At 38.5% G+C, this 15,571-nt stretch overlaps 3 protein-coding genes across 4 annotated transcripts; 2 read left to right on the forward strand and 1 right to left on the reverse strand.

Moving 5' to 3' along the window:
* The first annotated feature begins 655 nt into the window (after positions 1-655).
* lmod3 (leiomodin 3 (fetal)) lies at positions 656-3,639 on the forward strand. Its single transcript, XM_056384618.1, has 3 exons — positions 656-1,150; positions 1,319-2,923; positions 3,158-3,639. Exons 1-3 carry the CDS (start codon positions 863-865, stop codon positions 3,203-3,205), a joined length of 1,941 nt encoding a protein of 646 aa, XP_056240593.1. The 5' UTR covers positions 656-862; the 3' UTR covers positions 3,206-3,639.
* A 710-nt stretch (positions 3,640-4,349) lies between these two features.
* LOC130174622 (PRA1 family protein 3-like) lies at positions 4,350-8,668 on the reverse strand. The gene is made up of 3 exons (XM_056384620.1): positions 8,397-8,668; positions 7,577-7,794; positions 4,350-5,858 (listed from the first exon to the last, which is right to left on the reverse strand). The coding sequence occupies exons 1-3, from the start codon at positions 8,576-8,578 to the stop codon at positions 5,683-5,685; spliced, it is 576 nt and encodes a 191-aa protein (XP_056240595.1). The 5' UTR covers positions 8,579-8,668; the 3' UTR covers positions 4,350-5,682.
* A 431-nt stretch (positions 8,669-9,099) lies between these two features.
* On the forward strand, positions 9,100-15,447 carry LOC130175511 (NEDD8-activating enzyme E1 catalytic subunit-like). 2 transcript variants are annotated; one of them, XM_056386043.1, is made up of 18 exons: positions 9,100-9,204; positions 9,307-9,345; positions 10,476-10,599; positions 10,734-10,814; positions 10,925-11,007; positions 11,491-11,571; positions 11,681-11,724; positions 11,807-11,871; positions 11,967-12,122; positions 12,495-12,597; positions 12,717-12,827; positions 12,964-13,017; positions 14,190-14,226; positions 14,329-14,410; positions 14,518-14,618; positions 14,704-14,767; positions 14,863-14,917; positions 15,023-15,447. In XM_056386043.1, exons 1-18 carry the CDS (start codon positions 9,185-9,187, stop codon positions 15,109-15,111), a joined length of 1,389 nt encoding a protein of 462 aa, XP_056242018.1. In that variant the 5' UTR covers positions 9,100-9,184; the 3' UTR covers positions 15,112-15,447. The 2 variants fall into 2 exon arrangements, with proteins under 2 accessions (XP_056242018.1, XP_056242019.1); XM_056386044.1 differs by lacking the exon at positions 9,100-9,204 and having other exon boundaries at positions 9,307-9,369.
* The last annotated feature ends 124 nt before the right edge of the window (positions 15,448-15,571 follow it).

Here is a 15,571-nt window from a genome sequence, read left to right on the forward strand (position 1 = left end):
CTGAGAGTTAGACGAGAAGATCGACAGAACTCTAATATCTATTAAATATGAGACTACAGTCAGCTGGTGAGCTGGAAGTGGGGAAACAGTCTGGCTCTGCACCAGGAAATAAAACCATAACTGTTTAACCAAATCTTTACACACAAATGAGATATGAAAAGTGAATAAGTGAGCTTTTGAGATACTGGTTGGCTTATTTTGTTATCACTGGACAGAGCCAGCCTTGGGTTTCCATGTATTTATGCTGGATTATCCAGTCTTCATGCTGTGTCAAACTACTCCATTAAAGTTTTCTGTTTCTTATATAAATAAAACTTGAGTTTTATTGCAGGCCATATATGAAACTTTGATTTGAGTTATAATCTAAAATGTCAGACAGAGGAGGCGTCTTCTCTCAAACTGTGAGTATCTATTCCCCTGAAGACAAACCGTCGCCTCTGGCTCATGTGTTTGTTGTTGTGCAGCACTTCAGAGGTTATGTCTTCTGGAGAGCTCTGGGAGGAGTTCAGTGTGCAGTGGAGAGTCTACCCCTCCCACCAGGCCTGTGAAAATGGTCCACCTGCTGCTGTCAATAGTGACTGAAGCAACTGTCATCCCAAAAGATCCTGACGGCCAGGCCAGCTGGGAGAAGGCGCTGAAAAAAGAATGTTAGCATGTCTTTCCCCTGCTTGTACCTTAAATATCTTCCATGCAGTTCACAGGGTTTAATTTTAGACTCCGCATGAGGCAGGAGCAAACCGTTTCTAGCTGAAGTCAAAGTCGGAGGCTTCCCAGTTTGCTCTCTCCTGAGTCATAGACTGGACAAACATTGATTCCATCCTTTTTGATATCAGCAGAAGCAAAGAAACTACGGAGCGCAAATATGTCAAACAGCAGGGACATTGATGATCTCAATGAGGAAGACATTGATGAGGATGAGCTCCTTGCTATGCTTTCGCCTGAGGAGCTTAAGGAGCTTCAGAGTGAGATGGATGTTATTATTGCCCCAGATGAGAGTGTACCGGTTGGACAGAGACAGAAGGACCAGACAGAAAAGACTCCGACGGGGACGTTTGACCACAGATCCCTGGTTGATTACCTTTACTGGGAGAAAGAGTCCAAACGCATGCTCGAGGAAGAAAGAGTGCCTGCTACTCTGTTGCCTAGTGAGGTAAGAGACTGAGATCTCAAAGGTTCATTAAAGGTCAATCTAGAATATCAAACATAAACTTGAGAAACTATGAAAATTATAATGTGAAATGTTACCATGGGACATAAAGTCTTGTGTTTGGAGTAGCATGGTTCTAATCTTGATGTTCTGGTTTAATGTTTTCATTAGAAAACTTTGAGGGAGGAAGCTGAAAAGAAAGAAGAAGAAGAAGAAACTGTGAAATATGAAGAGTATGAAGTGATAGAAGAAATCATTGTGGAAGAAGCGGTGGATGGTGCAGATGGAGAGGAAATTATAGAGGAGATAATTGAGGAAATTGTTGAAGAGGTGGATGAGAGGGATGAGATGGACAAAGAGGTGGATGAGAAAGATGAGCGAGAGGTGAAGCTGCCTGTGAATACAGATGAACATGAAAATACTGACAAACATGTACGTCCTCTGGATAACAACACAGAAACAGTTACAGAAAATAATACAGATGGCAATCAGCCTTTTTCAGACGTAGAGGAGAAGGCCGAGAGCTCAGCTCCCAAACACAGTGCATCACATGTTGAAGAGAAAGAGGAAATTAAAATGACAGACTCTTTGCCTCCCAAAGATACTCCAGAGGAGACAGAGATAAATGAAAGCAGTGATAAGCTCCCACAGAAAGAAGAGAGAAAAATTAACAAATTAAAGATTCCAAAGCTGGCACTGAATAATATAAAAATGACATCAAGACCTTCAGGAAATGAGACAAACTTGGATTCGACACTTGACAAAATCCGCAACAACCACCCCTCTGTCACTGAGGTGAACCTCAACAATATAGAAAACATTCCCAAAGAGATGCTTTTGGACTACGTCAATGCCTTGAAGAAGAATAAACATGTGAAAACTTTCAGTATAGCCAACACCGGTGTCGATGAAAACATAGCGTTCAACCTGGCCAACATGTTGCGAGAGAATCGCAGCATTACGACTTTGAATATTGAGTCTAATTTTGTAACAGGAAAGGGCATCGTAGCCATCATCCGCTGCCTCCAATTCAATGAGACTCTCACAGAGCTGCGATTTCACAACCAGAGGCACATGCTGGGTCACCATGCAGAGATGGAGATCTCACGTCTGATCAAGGCCAACAACACCCTTTTGAAGATGGGCTACCACTTTGAGCTGCCAGGGCCCAGGATGGTGGTGACCAATATTTTAACCAGGAATCTCGACCGTCAGAGGCAGGTGAGGAAGGAGGAGCAGAAACAGCAGCAACTGAAGGAGCAAAAGGAGCTGATGCAGCTGTATGAGAACACCCTAAACCTGCCTCCTGGTTTACTTCAGATGCTGGGGTACATACCGCCCCTAGAACTCTTGCAGGAGCATGGGCTTGTCCCACCCTCGACAGACCTGAGCGCCTTGCCTGAAACGCAGCACCAGACAGAGCAGCCAGAGCCTCAGATGCAGCTCAAACAAAAAAGAATTCCCAAACAATCCAGTGCCGAACCAGCAAATTCACTAAGGGACGTCCAGCTGAAGAGGACGCCCAAGAAACGTGACCCGTTTCTGGATCTGGACCCAAGGGATGACAGGAGACCAGAGAGGTTCCAACTGAGGAGGACTTCCAGTGTGAAGGATGCAAGCAGTCGAGAGATGACGGATGAGAAACCCAACCTGACTGCTGTGATTAAGACTTTGAAGCCCGTCCCTCGCAGACGAGTGCCACCAAAAGTTGATCTCACGCCACGTGATCAGCTCCTAAGTGAGATTAAAAAGAGCAACGTAGCCTATCTCAAACCCGTGAGTATATTAGCGTTAGTACTGAGAGATCAATGAATTTAGGAGCTAAATTTCAAATTTTTTTTTATACTGACGCTGTTAAAGCTAAAAACACAAGAGCATTTATTATCCCAAACACTGTAAATGTTGTCAAGTGCTTAACTAGTATTATCTGTGATGATTTGAGACTGCATGTACTGCACAAGAAAGCCACAAACAAACCTTTTTATTCTTTCTCTTCGTCACCGCTTGCAGGTGCCGCTCCCTAAAGTCCTGGAATCAAGTGAAACGAGTCTCTTCTGAGGTTATAGCTCCAGCTGTATGTCTTCACCGCTGTATGTTTATTCTAAACATATTTGGTATTAGTTTCCCTAAAAATATTCACATGAACTGCATAAATTAAGAGTGAGCTATATTTTCATTGCACGTGAAAGATATTTGCTGCTTGTGGTTCCATTTTTGTGCTGTTATCTCACTTAATGCTGTTGTTTTGAGGAAGTCATAACAATGAAGTCAAAGAGTTTATTGCCAGAACACCCTGTATTTAATTCATATGAAACCTCTTTCTTCATTTGCTATCTCTAAAACACGGAGGAAAATAAAAATATGATTTGTTTTCAGTGGGCTTTTGCACAGAACAGATGTGTAGAGGTGGTTTGTTTGATTCAATTTGAAATGATTCATTATGGAGCAAACCTGTTCATGTCATTACATTTTGCTATAAAATTCTTCTACTACCTGGGGATTCTTTTCTTCTTTTTTTTATTTTATTTTTTTATGATAACTAAATAGCACTGTGTAGCAGTGTATTATTGTCAGACTAAATGCATTCCCAGTGAATCACCGCTGTTAGTTAGAGGTACTCAGTAGAATTATAAGCTTTTCATTTGTTATAGTAATAGCCTAAACTTCACTTCTTTGTTTTCCATTTAACTGAAATAAGACAAGAATAACTCTTACATTTTGTGATGAATGAATAAATCTATATATTCACATTGAGACTTGATTTAAGTAGAATTACCGCTTCGTGGTTGTATGCCTCTGCCAACCACTCAAGCTACAGTTTCCAGAATCATAATATATGTAGTGAAGACTTTGTAGGAATTTAATAAAAGGTAAGGAGTATTTTTGCAGAACATTATGGTTTCACAGTGAAGTTAACCTTTGACCTTTAGGATATGAAATTGTATCATAATAAGTGTATGATTTCTTGAGTTATGGCCAAGTATGTGTTTTGTGAGGTCACAGTGACCTTTGACCTGCAAATCTAATTAGTTCATCCTTGAGCCCATTTGGACATTTGTGCCAAATTTGACAAAATCTCTCAAGGCCTTCCTGAGACATCTTGTTCATGAGAATGGGATGGACGGACCGACAGTCGGACTGAAGACATGTTGCCTCGGGTCGCTGCTGCCGCTGTCACAGAAGCATTAAAATGACTGCAACGTAAATCAGGTTTTCTTTATTTATTTTTTTTATAGAGGACCGCCATGTTTTATGCCCAGTTCAGTTTCAAGAATGAAAAAGTCAAATAAAAACTTTGATAATCTATAATATAGCATTCATGTAACATAAACGATCTCTTTAAACTGCCATTTGTGAAGTTAGCATGCACAAACTGCAGTCAAGGTGAGAAAAGCAACAGGAAACAACTGCTTAAATATTAGGAGTAGCAGTATCAAATAAACACTTAACAATACAGATGATAGATTTAATTGAGCTTTTTTTTTACAAGGAAAGGGGATTTGATGGGAAAACAGCACAGGGTGTCTCTAGTCCAGTATTTACCAATGATGAGGGAACAGTGGTAAATTAAAGTTAAAATGTCAATTTAATCAGTATTTTTGCCTCATTGCCATAATTATGTACTCTGTATCCTGCAACCATTTTATACATTTCTGCATGCTATATTATGAAAATAAAGACACATCAAAAATAACAACAAACATGTAAATAATATGACATAATATTCAACAATAAAGCTGCACTTGCCATTCTTCTTTTTTTTTTTTACCAACATTGCATAGCTGTGGTCGGAGGGGATACACTCAGGACAGCTTGTATGGTCCGGAGCTGTATGCACATAATCTTTTGACAACAGAAATATCTCAACTCCAAGATTATAAGTCAGGTCATATAACCATGTTTTACATTACAAGCTAACTGGTGTCAGATCGGTCTTCATACAGCTCCTGAAATAACCAGATGAGAGTTATTGCTGTTTACTAAGCGGTTAACTGTTCACTGGGTGTTGGGTCTACTTGGCCAGAAGAAAATCTAACATGTTTGTTTTGAGGTAGCAAACTGAAATGATCTGGTTTCGTTTTTTTTTTTTTAATTTTTTTTTTTAGAATAAATAGAATTAGTATCTAATAACTGCATTGTGTTGAAACATTCAGCTTTATTTTGCTGAAATAAATACTCAGTCATCTTTTAGAACAAAGTGCGTTGTCAACAAGGGAAATGATTTGCTTGTGGAACATTTATTGAAACAGGAATGATCAAACCTTTGGTAATCTTAAGTGCCCATTGCCTCTTAACATCCAGACCACACGGTGATTGTGCAAATCTTGTTATAATCTTGTAAGTAACCATCTGTACGCTTTAGACATTCTAAACTAATACAAATGTATAAGAGAATAATGTAAATAGATAAAAAGTATGGGAATGCGAACTTCAGTAACTTTACATATATAGGGGGGATAAAAACTTGACACATGGGACGATGCTATGAAAATTTCAATCCATACTGTGTGACACTTACTTCCCTTGGCACTCCCTTACTCCTTCAGTTTGCTTTCAATAAAATCCTGAATCTTGTTAATTTTCTCTTCCTGTTGATCCAGGAGGTCCATGATGACTCCCATGGGTGTCTTCTTCAGCCCAACACCTTCAATCTTGTTCTCCAGTCTGTTCTTCATGTTGCGCAGTCTCAGGGAGGCATGGATCAGGATTACTATAGGAAAAACAACAGGGAATTATTGTTATTTTTTCCAATGTAAAAACAAAATCAAACTTTATAGATGATTTTCTGTGGGATACATCTTTGGAAAATAACAAAACAAAATGTGATACTGCTGAAACCCAGACTTTGAAGCAGGTGTGAGGATAGGCATATCTTTTATTCCCTTGTCAGGCAGATACTGAATGCATGACATCAGACAGTAAATGTAGTTCTGTCCAAATCAACAACCCATAGCAACCCGTCAACACAGGCAGCAGTGGGCAGGCCTCTTGGGAAGCGATCAAACTACCTCGTCTATCCGCCACGATGTTAGAGCGGCTGCAACGATCCAACCCATCAATTATCTAAACCACTCTGCTGAACTTCTGACTCTAAATGTATTTAGAGAGCTGCAGCAAATCCAAAACTATAGCTCTAATCCACAGTACATTATAGCTTGCCTTGTAATGCTGACTTTATTTTACAGTGTGTTATGAGTGAATACATGTCATTGATACTGTGCGTACTGTTCAATCCCTCCAGTGAGTCAGACTGAGTGCTTGGAAAAACTTAATCACCCACAGAAAACCTCAGTTATGCATCCCTGTGTGACTCACCACCCCCTAAACAGTTTTTGTCAAATAACATTAGCCAACAAGTGTTCGCAATATGCCACAGGGAACACAAGTTACATTTGAAGCATAATATTAAAACTATGCTGATACTTAAAGTTATATACTAAATTACAGAGAAAAAAATATGTATGTGTTTTCTCATAGCTAAATTTAATTTTACAAGAGCCATTCCCTTAAATTACAAGTTGCAGTGTCATTGCTTGTAACCAAAACAAAACTATCTGACAGCACATTTTGTTCTGTGTTATAGGAACGGATCAACTGTGAAGAGCTTTTGCTCACAGACAAGCTGAAGCACCTACTGTCTAGTCTACGTTGTTAAACAGAATGCTTAAAGAGTATTACAACTTGTATATATACAGTAACTGAGGCTGAATCAAAGAAATACAGAATTTTAAGACAGGCCTTCAAACTGTTGCAAAACAGGTTCAATCTGAGGCAAAAAGCTTGGGTGTCATTCTCGACTAACATTCATATTTAAAAGAGCACACGTATTTTCCCAACCAAAGTAGTTTTGGTTTTTCCTGGAAAACTGTGGAACAACCTGGGCATTTGGGATGCAACCTCTATAATTCCTTCAAGTAACATCAAGATGCATCTTTTTAATCTTGCTCTTAGTTTCTTATTCCACCACCACTATCTAACTGGAATATTTTATTTTCAACTCAATTTTATTGTATTTTAAACTGTTTGGTTGCAACTTTTTAATCTGAGCATTTTAATGTTTGTATGTATAGCATGTGCTGCATCTAAATATGAAAGCTGCTATTCAAATTAGATTGACATCATTGTCATGATGAGGATCATTATTATTGTTATTATTATTTAATATCTTATAATTCAAAGTAAAAAAAAAGTATAATTTATATTACTAATAACGTGTGGCCTTCATCCTCTTTACTAGAACAACTTGAACAGAATGTAACTTAATTGACAGCTTGTTCATGCAGAAAAAACTAAACTAAATCACATGGATTTCAAAAAGTAAGGGGACTGCTCTACATTTAAACAGGCCCAACCTGTGATTTCTGACAGTCCAGTGTGGTAATTTAATGGTAATTTATTTGCAACTACATTAAATGTACTGAGACTTACACAGCAAAGGGAAGGTGATACCAAAGATGAATACCATGACGCCACCACACAGTGACAGCAGAAAGTAGCTGGTGACCATAACCCCAATGACAAACAGGGTGGGGTTCTTCCTTTTGAAGTTCTTGATGGGGGCCTTGTTCTCTCCTGCCCACACTGAACCCGCAAAGACCAGAGTCACCACAGTTCCTCCCAGGAACATGCCAAATGGGTTCAGGAACCTGAATATTGAAACATAATAAAAATGAGACATTGTACATATACTCCATAGGGTGTAGGCTTTATTAATTTTTTTATTTTTAGCACAACCTGCTGGTGGAAACAACAATAGCTAATATCCTGGAGAGTTTTGTGTAAACCATAAGAGGGCAGATGCCTGCAGAAAGGCCTATACTCATCATTTCCACTACATCATCCTCTGTTCAAAGAAAACTATCGAACTACATGTCATTTATGCAAAGCCACAACCAGCTAGCAGTAGTGATGTATACACATAAACAAGCTCCAAATCTAACGTAGAATCAGTGATCGTTTCTCCTGGGATTTTGAAGCACTTGTACACAATTTAAGCTAGCTACAGTTGTGTTCTAGCTGATATTACGAAAAGATTAGAAAGAAAAACACGTGTAAGCTAAGCAAGGCAAATATATAAAAGGCAAAACCTATAAAAGAGTTACAGTTCCTTTGAACTGACATAACAATGCCACCCGTTACAGAAATAGCCTGTGTGGTCATGATGGGTGTGGGTAAAAGGTATGCAGGCTAATTAAACATAGAGCCAGAGATGCTAGCCTGCCTGCGTTAGCATATTGCCAGTACTTACCCCACAATGATAAAAACCACAACGGCCACGGCAAAATAATTGGTCTGGTAGTACAGTAAATTACTGATCACTCTGTTGTTCCACTTTGCTAAATCTCCGAACTCTGGTTTGGCAAAACGGTCGGCTCCGGGGAAGAAATCATCCCACGGTCTGAGAGGTGCAAGCTCCATCTTGGCTGCCATGTCTTCAACGTGTAGTTAAAAGACACACAAACACAAACATACCCACACGGGCTGCGTAATATTTTGACAGGTCAGCTGATCACCGTCTGAGCTGCGAGCGAAAAGGGGAGGACAAGAAGCCGTAGTCTCGCTCAAAATCTCGCGAGAGCCAGATTTTCATAGAAGTGCTTGGAATTTCAGACTGGCGTTCAAGAATGCGCAGCAGCACCCCCCCATTTTAAAGAAAGAACATATGTAAAAGAAACAAAACAAAAAACAACAGCCCACGATAGTAATTCAAACAATTTAAACAATAAAGTAAACCACAAGGCTGTTGTTTGTTTAGATGAATTAAAGACACTAATTACAAATGTTGCAAACACATTGTTATGAGATAGTTTCTATCTATCCACCTATCTCTATCAACACCTTGCCATGTGCCATTCAAAGAAGAAACCACATCTATATCACTGGGTTACATTTATGAAGATCTGTTGGCTCTTCAGTTTTATTTATTTATCGGAAAGCAGAAGAAGAAAACATAGGAAGTTCAAACTGTTGTGTGCAGCGCAGCTTTGACACCCGTGAACACAGCAGACAGAATCGAGGACATGGGACCGTGAAAGTATGGCGGATGCCGAGGAGCCGTAAGTCTCAATGGACGAAAAATATAATTTTACCACACTTTAACCCTCGCGGTTTGTTGTCGATACGGCACGCTTAATCCCTGCTTTCCTTTCTTCTTCCAGGGAGAAGAAAAGAAGGCGAATAGAGGACCTGACTGAGAAGTTAGTGACGAATGCTAAATAAAGGTCTCTGACTGGCAGCAGGTTTGCGTTGCATAGTGAGCAGCGACTGCTGGGCCAGGAGACATGAAAATAAACATATTAGCAAGGGACATCCTTAATAAACCAGTTATCTGTTTGTAAAATTTACCCATTAACACCATGAATCAATTCAGTGTCAAACATAAGGAACAGACCCTGCACTGCAAGAGTGACTAGCACATTATAGCTGTGCACCAATTCCATACTACAAATTAATCCTGAGCAGGGTTTGAGTTAGTGTTCAAGTGTAAAAAGTGACTATTAAGTAAACACATAAAAGTCTGTATTAATGAGTGAGTGTCCCATAATGCAATGCAGAAATTAAATCGAGGAGCTACAAACATCAGTGAAATATAGTGTGCAAAAACAATAGTGGTGAGAATAGCTCTGAAAAGAAAGTTCAGTTGTCACTGTAATTACAGATTTGCAGTTCAGTATCTAATGGGCAATGTATTACAGTATGAAAAAGCAGAAATATATAGATTTCTTGTATTCTAACTGCAAAAACTATATTATAGAGAGCAGGGCAAACTATACAATTGTAGTATGGAATTGGGACACTGCATATGATTTTGAAGATTGTCAGCCATCTTTGTTGTACATCTGGTTTTCTGATAAACCTGCAGCACGAAGAGATCCAGCATTACCCACATTTATATGAATCTTCTTTGAAACAAATATATAATTTAATTTAATCAATGTCACTCAATTTATATGAGAACATTTAATTGAATTGAGTACACTTCATTAAATTTGATTAATTTTACTCAACTTAATTTCATTGAGTAAATTACATTTAAGAAATGACCTTTGGTGTTCAAAGGTTAAGGTCATGGTGACCTCACGTTCTGGTATAGCGATATATCAGGAATGCCCACACAGAATGGCGTTGTCTGGTAGTCCACCAAACACTAATTGGTTTTGCTAATATTGAAAAATCGGCAAAACCAATGAGTTTGAAATTTCTCCCTCTGAAAATTAAAAATATGAAATAAGACATAAATGGCATGTTAGTAGGGATAAGTAGGGAGAAATGTACCCATTTAAGTTATAGTACAAGTTCAGTGTATCTTGGTATGTTGTGTGTCCAGAATGGCTGTAGATGGTGGACACAGGGACAGTGGTTGCGACTGGGATGGCCGGTGGAATCATGTGAGGAAGTTTTTGGAGAGACCTGGCCCTTTCACCCATCCTGACTTTGAGCCAAGCACTGAGGTGACACGGAAATGCCTTCCTGTTACAGAATGCATGCACTTTATATGTCAATCTAAATCAGTGTAGTGTGAAAAGTTACAGTGATGTTTCTTAAATGCAGTTCTTTAAACATTTTGATGCTTTTTTCACTCCAGTCTCTGCAGTTTCTGTTGGAGACATGCAAAATTCTGGTCATTGGTGCAGGAGGACTTGGATGTGAACTCCTCAAAAATCTGGTGGGAAATGCCTTTAATCATTCTACTTTATATAAATGTACTTACTTAAGTGTAAGCTGAGAAAATACACTGGTTTAGATAAGTTCTTATGTTGTCTTCTTGTGCTTTAGGCTCTGTCTGGGTTTCGCCTTATTCATGTTGTTGACATGGACACTATTGACGTCTCCAACCTCAACAGGCAGTTTCTTTTCAGGTAGGTGTCACCTCTGTTTTTCATCTTATAGTTTTACCAGTAGTTTAATATTAGACAAATACAGTATGAGGTGAAAAAAAGGTGTGAGATACTCATCCACAGTTTTAATTACCCATAATTATGTACATAATTATTATTAATTTACATGAATGTGCATAATTTGCTTTTCTGAAATATGATATTATGGTCTAATAGCTGTCAGCAACCATGTCATGGTATCTGTGATCGACTGAAATGAATTTGCTGGTGGTCAAAGTACTCAGTTCCTTGACTTAAATATAGTAACAGTACCCATATTTCCCCCTGAATTATTGCGGAAATAAGGATAATCAAATCAAAATCATCAGGCAAAGTACAAGTCACTTGAATTTGTACTTAAATGTAAGTGAGTTTGCCTCTTGGTGACTGTAGCACTGGTCTGATTAAATCTGGTTAGATTCAACATCTTATATATATAATTAACTGCTTTATAAATCCATTTAGGCCCAAAGATGTTGGACGACCGAAGGCAGAAGTAGCTGCTGACTTTATCAACAGTCGTATCCCTGGATGTAAAGTCGTCCCGTATCCTTTGCAGCAACAATTTTCACAGCTGAAAAGTAACTCAGGTTTAGTTAACATTGTCTAAAATATCTTGATGGTGATTTCTTTTTTCCTTATGAATAACATGCAGTCACTTTAAAAAGATCCAAGACTTTGATGAGTCTTTCTACAGGCGTAAGTGTATTTTTTCTATGCATTAGCAGAGTTCACCAAGTAAACACCTCAGAGGTTCAAAACACTCATCTTGTCTTTGCAGAGTTCCACATCATCGTCTGTGGACTGGACTCCATCATTGCCAGACGCTGGATGAATGGGATGCTGGTAGAAAAGAGAAATTTGATTCAGTTCATTGTATTTCCTTCTCTTTACCTGATATAAGTGTAATCTTTGCTTATGATTGATGTTGCCTTCCCTAGATCTCCCTCCTGAGCTATGAAGACGGAGTCCTGGATCCCAGCTCCATCATTCCACTCATCGATGGAGGAACGGAGGGCTTTAAAGGAAATGCTCGTGTCATTCTGCCTGGCATGACTGCATGCATCGACTGCACACTGGAGCTGTACCCGCCACAGGTCACTTTCAGCAGCAATTTATCTTCTAGTTTCACTTTTAAGAGTTTTTTAAACACAATAAAAGAATGAATGATATGACAGAATAGTCCATCAAGCTCATATAAGCTACATCTTTCACATTTACTGTTCGGTTTGTGTTTTGGGTGAAAGACAGCATCTGTGAGGCATCTGTGGTGCACAGAAGGTTATGTTTTACTTTTCCATCTGCAGCAACAGCTGTTTGTGTTTGGAAAAAATAAAAGACCTGGATCATAAGTGGAAATAGCTACCAGACTAAATAGGCAAAGAAAAGAGCACCACCTACAGAAAGGTGTTTTCTTGGAAGGGAGGTACAATAGCAGTTGACTTTAATTTAAATTTTACAATCCACAGATTAATTTCCCCATGTGCACCATTGCGTCAATGCCAAGGCTGCCAGAACATTGCATTGAATATGCCAGAATCTTACAATGGCCAAAAGAAAAGCCATTTGGAGGTAGGCTAAAATATCCACATCTTTATTTTCTACTTTACCACATCTAATCTAGTCAGGAAAACCTATATCTGTACGTTATTACCATAAAGGCTATTAACCTGGGTCTTCTCCTTTTCTAGATACCAGCGTAGATGGAGACAATCCAGAGCACATCCAGTGGGTGTTTGAAAGAGCCCAAGAAAGAGCTGCAGAGTTTAACATTACAGGAGTGACATACAGACTCACTCAAGGTAAACCTGCGAATAATTTATTCAATGCAAATGTGGTACATTAAAGTTTTTTGATGAAACTGATAAATTTCTCGTCATTGATTCACAAGTATCTGTAATACTGTGATGAGAAAGATGTCTGTTTGTTGTGCCACAGGAGTTGTGAAGAGGATCATTCCTGCTGTAGCATCAACTAATGCTGTTATTGCTGGTACGAAACTCAAACGTTTTTGACGAATTAGCTGTTGCTGTTAAGAGATTTTGACATTTTTGTAATATTTTTGATGAAGACCCTTGTCTAAGCCGCTTGTACTTAGTGTTGTAAGGCCTGTCAAGAGCTAACTGTTCTTGCATGACACATATACCACTGTTGATTTTTTTCATCTAAAATGACTGTCACTAAAGATTTTATTAGGTACTGCTAGCTATCTATTTAATGCTAATTCTGTGAGTTTGTTGAAAACTCTGTCTCCAGACATTTTTATCTTCCACTTGACTCTTTTCTAAAATAATAACCATGTAAAAGAATCATAAACATGCACATGATGGCTGCATACATGATATGACGCTAAAAGATGAGGCTAAAGCTTCATGTCTCAGGCAAAAAATCAGTAAAAGTCATTGTTGTTGTATTGCATGGTAAAGCTAGTTAGCCGTAGTGTTTATAGGACAGTATTACAGATAAAAATGTAATTAAAATGTTATCGTTCTAACCCTGCTTAGAGTTGTTTACTGTTCAAATCAGGTTTCTCTTTCCTAAGAGAAAAGGTGTTTAAGATGAGGACTAACCATTGTGCTTGGCAAAAATAATGGCCTTCTCTGGTTAATAGGAGCTATTTGCAATTTTTGCTATCACTTCATGGCCAACGTTAGCATTAACAGCTGTTTCCTTAGCAGTCTAGAACAAACGTTACGAGTCCAGCATCAAACGTCATTCCTTTACTTGCTAAGAGCTGAGCTGTCACTAGTGGTGGAAAGCAACCCTCTTGATTTGGTTCTATTTATATCACTTTTTTCTTGTACTGAAGTTAGCATGCTAACCAGCTAGCTTCAGCTCAGTTGGCGTGTATCGTCACTTTTTGATACAGAGTCACTGTAACGTCTTGTCTGCCCTGAAGAGGTAGTGCAGCGCGTATTATAACCTCTTGTCTTGTAAATGCAACAGTAAGATTGGTAAGTAAACAGCTGTTAATGCTAAAGTTGGCTATATAGCAATAACAAGACTTTATGATAGCTCCTTTTATGAATTTTGTGCTGGAGTTGAGTGTAAACTTTCCCAAATTCAAGATGGACAGAGCTGATCTTGTTACTCTAAACTCAGATATGACATATTGTACTTTAACAATGATACAATGAACTTAATTTTGCTTTTGTTCTCCACAGCTGCTTGCGCCACTGAAGTTTTTAAAATTGCTACAAGGTTGGTAGCAAAAACATTCTGAATCTCTCATTCCCATTATCTGTTGATTTTTTTTCTAATGAGCATTACTTACAATTACTAACATAACATTTTATCTTTCAGCGCATATATTCCTTTAAATAATTACCTGGTCTTTAATGATGTGGATGGACTGTACACCTACACTTTTGAAGCCGAGCGAAAGGTTTGTTTTGCCCTAATTTGAGTAAGTAACAGTGGTGTCAGCAGAGTAATGTACATTTTTTTGTACAGAGAATAACGAGTTTACTCTGCATCCTCTTTGATTTGCAGGAAAATTGTTCAGCATGCAGCCAGGTGCCTCAAGATCTCCAGTTCCCTCCTTCTGCCAAATTACAGGAGGTTTTAGAGTACCTGACAGAGAATGCCTCTCTGTGAGTATTCAGAAAAACAGTTTTTAATGCTACTTCAAGAGAAATAACAATTATAAGGTTAAGATTGTGTGTAAATGTTTTCCAGGCAAATGAAATCCCCAGCTATCACCACAACTCTGGAAGGGAAGAATAAGACGCTGTATTTGCAGGTAATATATTTCATCTTTGAGAATGCTGCATGGTGTTTGATCAGCAGCATTTTATTCCAAACTGTGATTAAACTATCATTTCAATTTTATTCCAGTCTGTTAAATCCATCGAGGAACGAACTAGGCCAAACCTCTGCAAGACTTTGAAAGGTAATAAGAAGCCGTACTTCAGTCATTCCCAGTTTGTCCAGTGTGACCTGCTTAAATTCATGATAACACATATTAATAATTAATATATTTTTTCTACTAATGCAGAGCTGGGCTTGTCGGATGGACAGGAACTAGCCGTGGCAGATGTCACCACACCACAGACAGTTCTCTTCAAGCTCAATTTCACCGCATGAACTTCCATTAAAACATACCGCACTGATATCAGATTGACTGCATCTGAATACAAACTGGGTGTTACATCACAAGGTTACTGTGATGTTGCAGTCACACATTTGATATGATTATGTAAATGCGTATGGTCTCACTTGTGGAATAGGATTGGTTGTTGTATGAACATGAAATCAGTTAACAACATTTTTTTTTTTGTATGTGTTATGTTTACTTCTTTGTGTATTTGCCCTGTGTTGACTTATATTGTTGCTATTTACCTGTAAGTCAAATGAGAATAATGATGTGCACTATGCTCTAATAAAGTTTTATTATCATGGTTGTAGACAAAGCCTATTTTACTAGATGATTTCATTGTTTTTCTTTACTTAGACGCAACAGGTCACCTCACTGTTAATCATGCAGGACTTTAATTGGATTACACCCATAACACATGAAAGATTTTTCTAAGATCTTGGGAGAAAA

This window comes from Seriola aureovittata, chromosome 9 (assembly GCF_021018895.1).
Source record: "Seriola aureovittata isolate HTS-2021-v1 ecotype China chromosome 9, ASM2101889v1, whole genome shotgun sequence".
Taxonomy (NCBI): Eukaryota; Metazoa; Chordata; class Actinopteri; order Carangiformes; family Carangidae; genus Seriola; species Seriola aureovittata.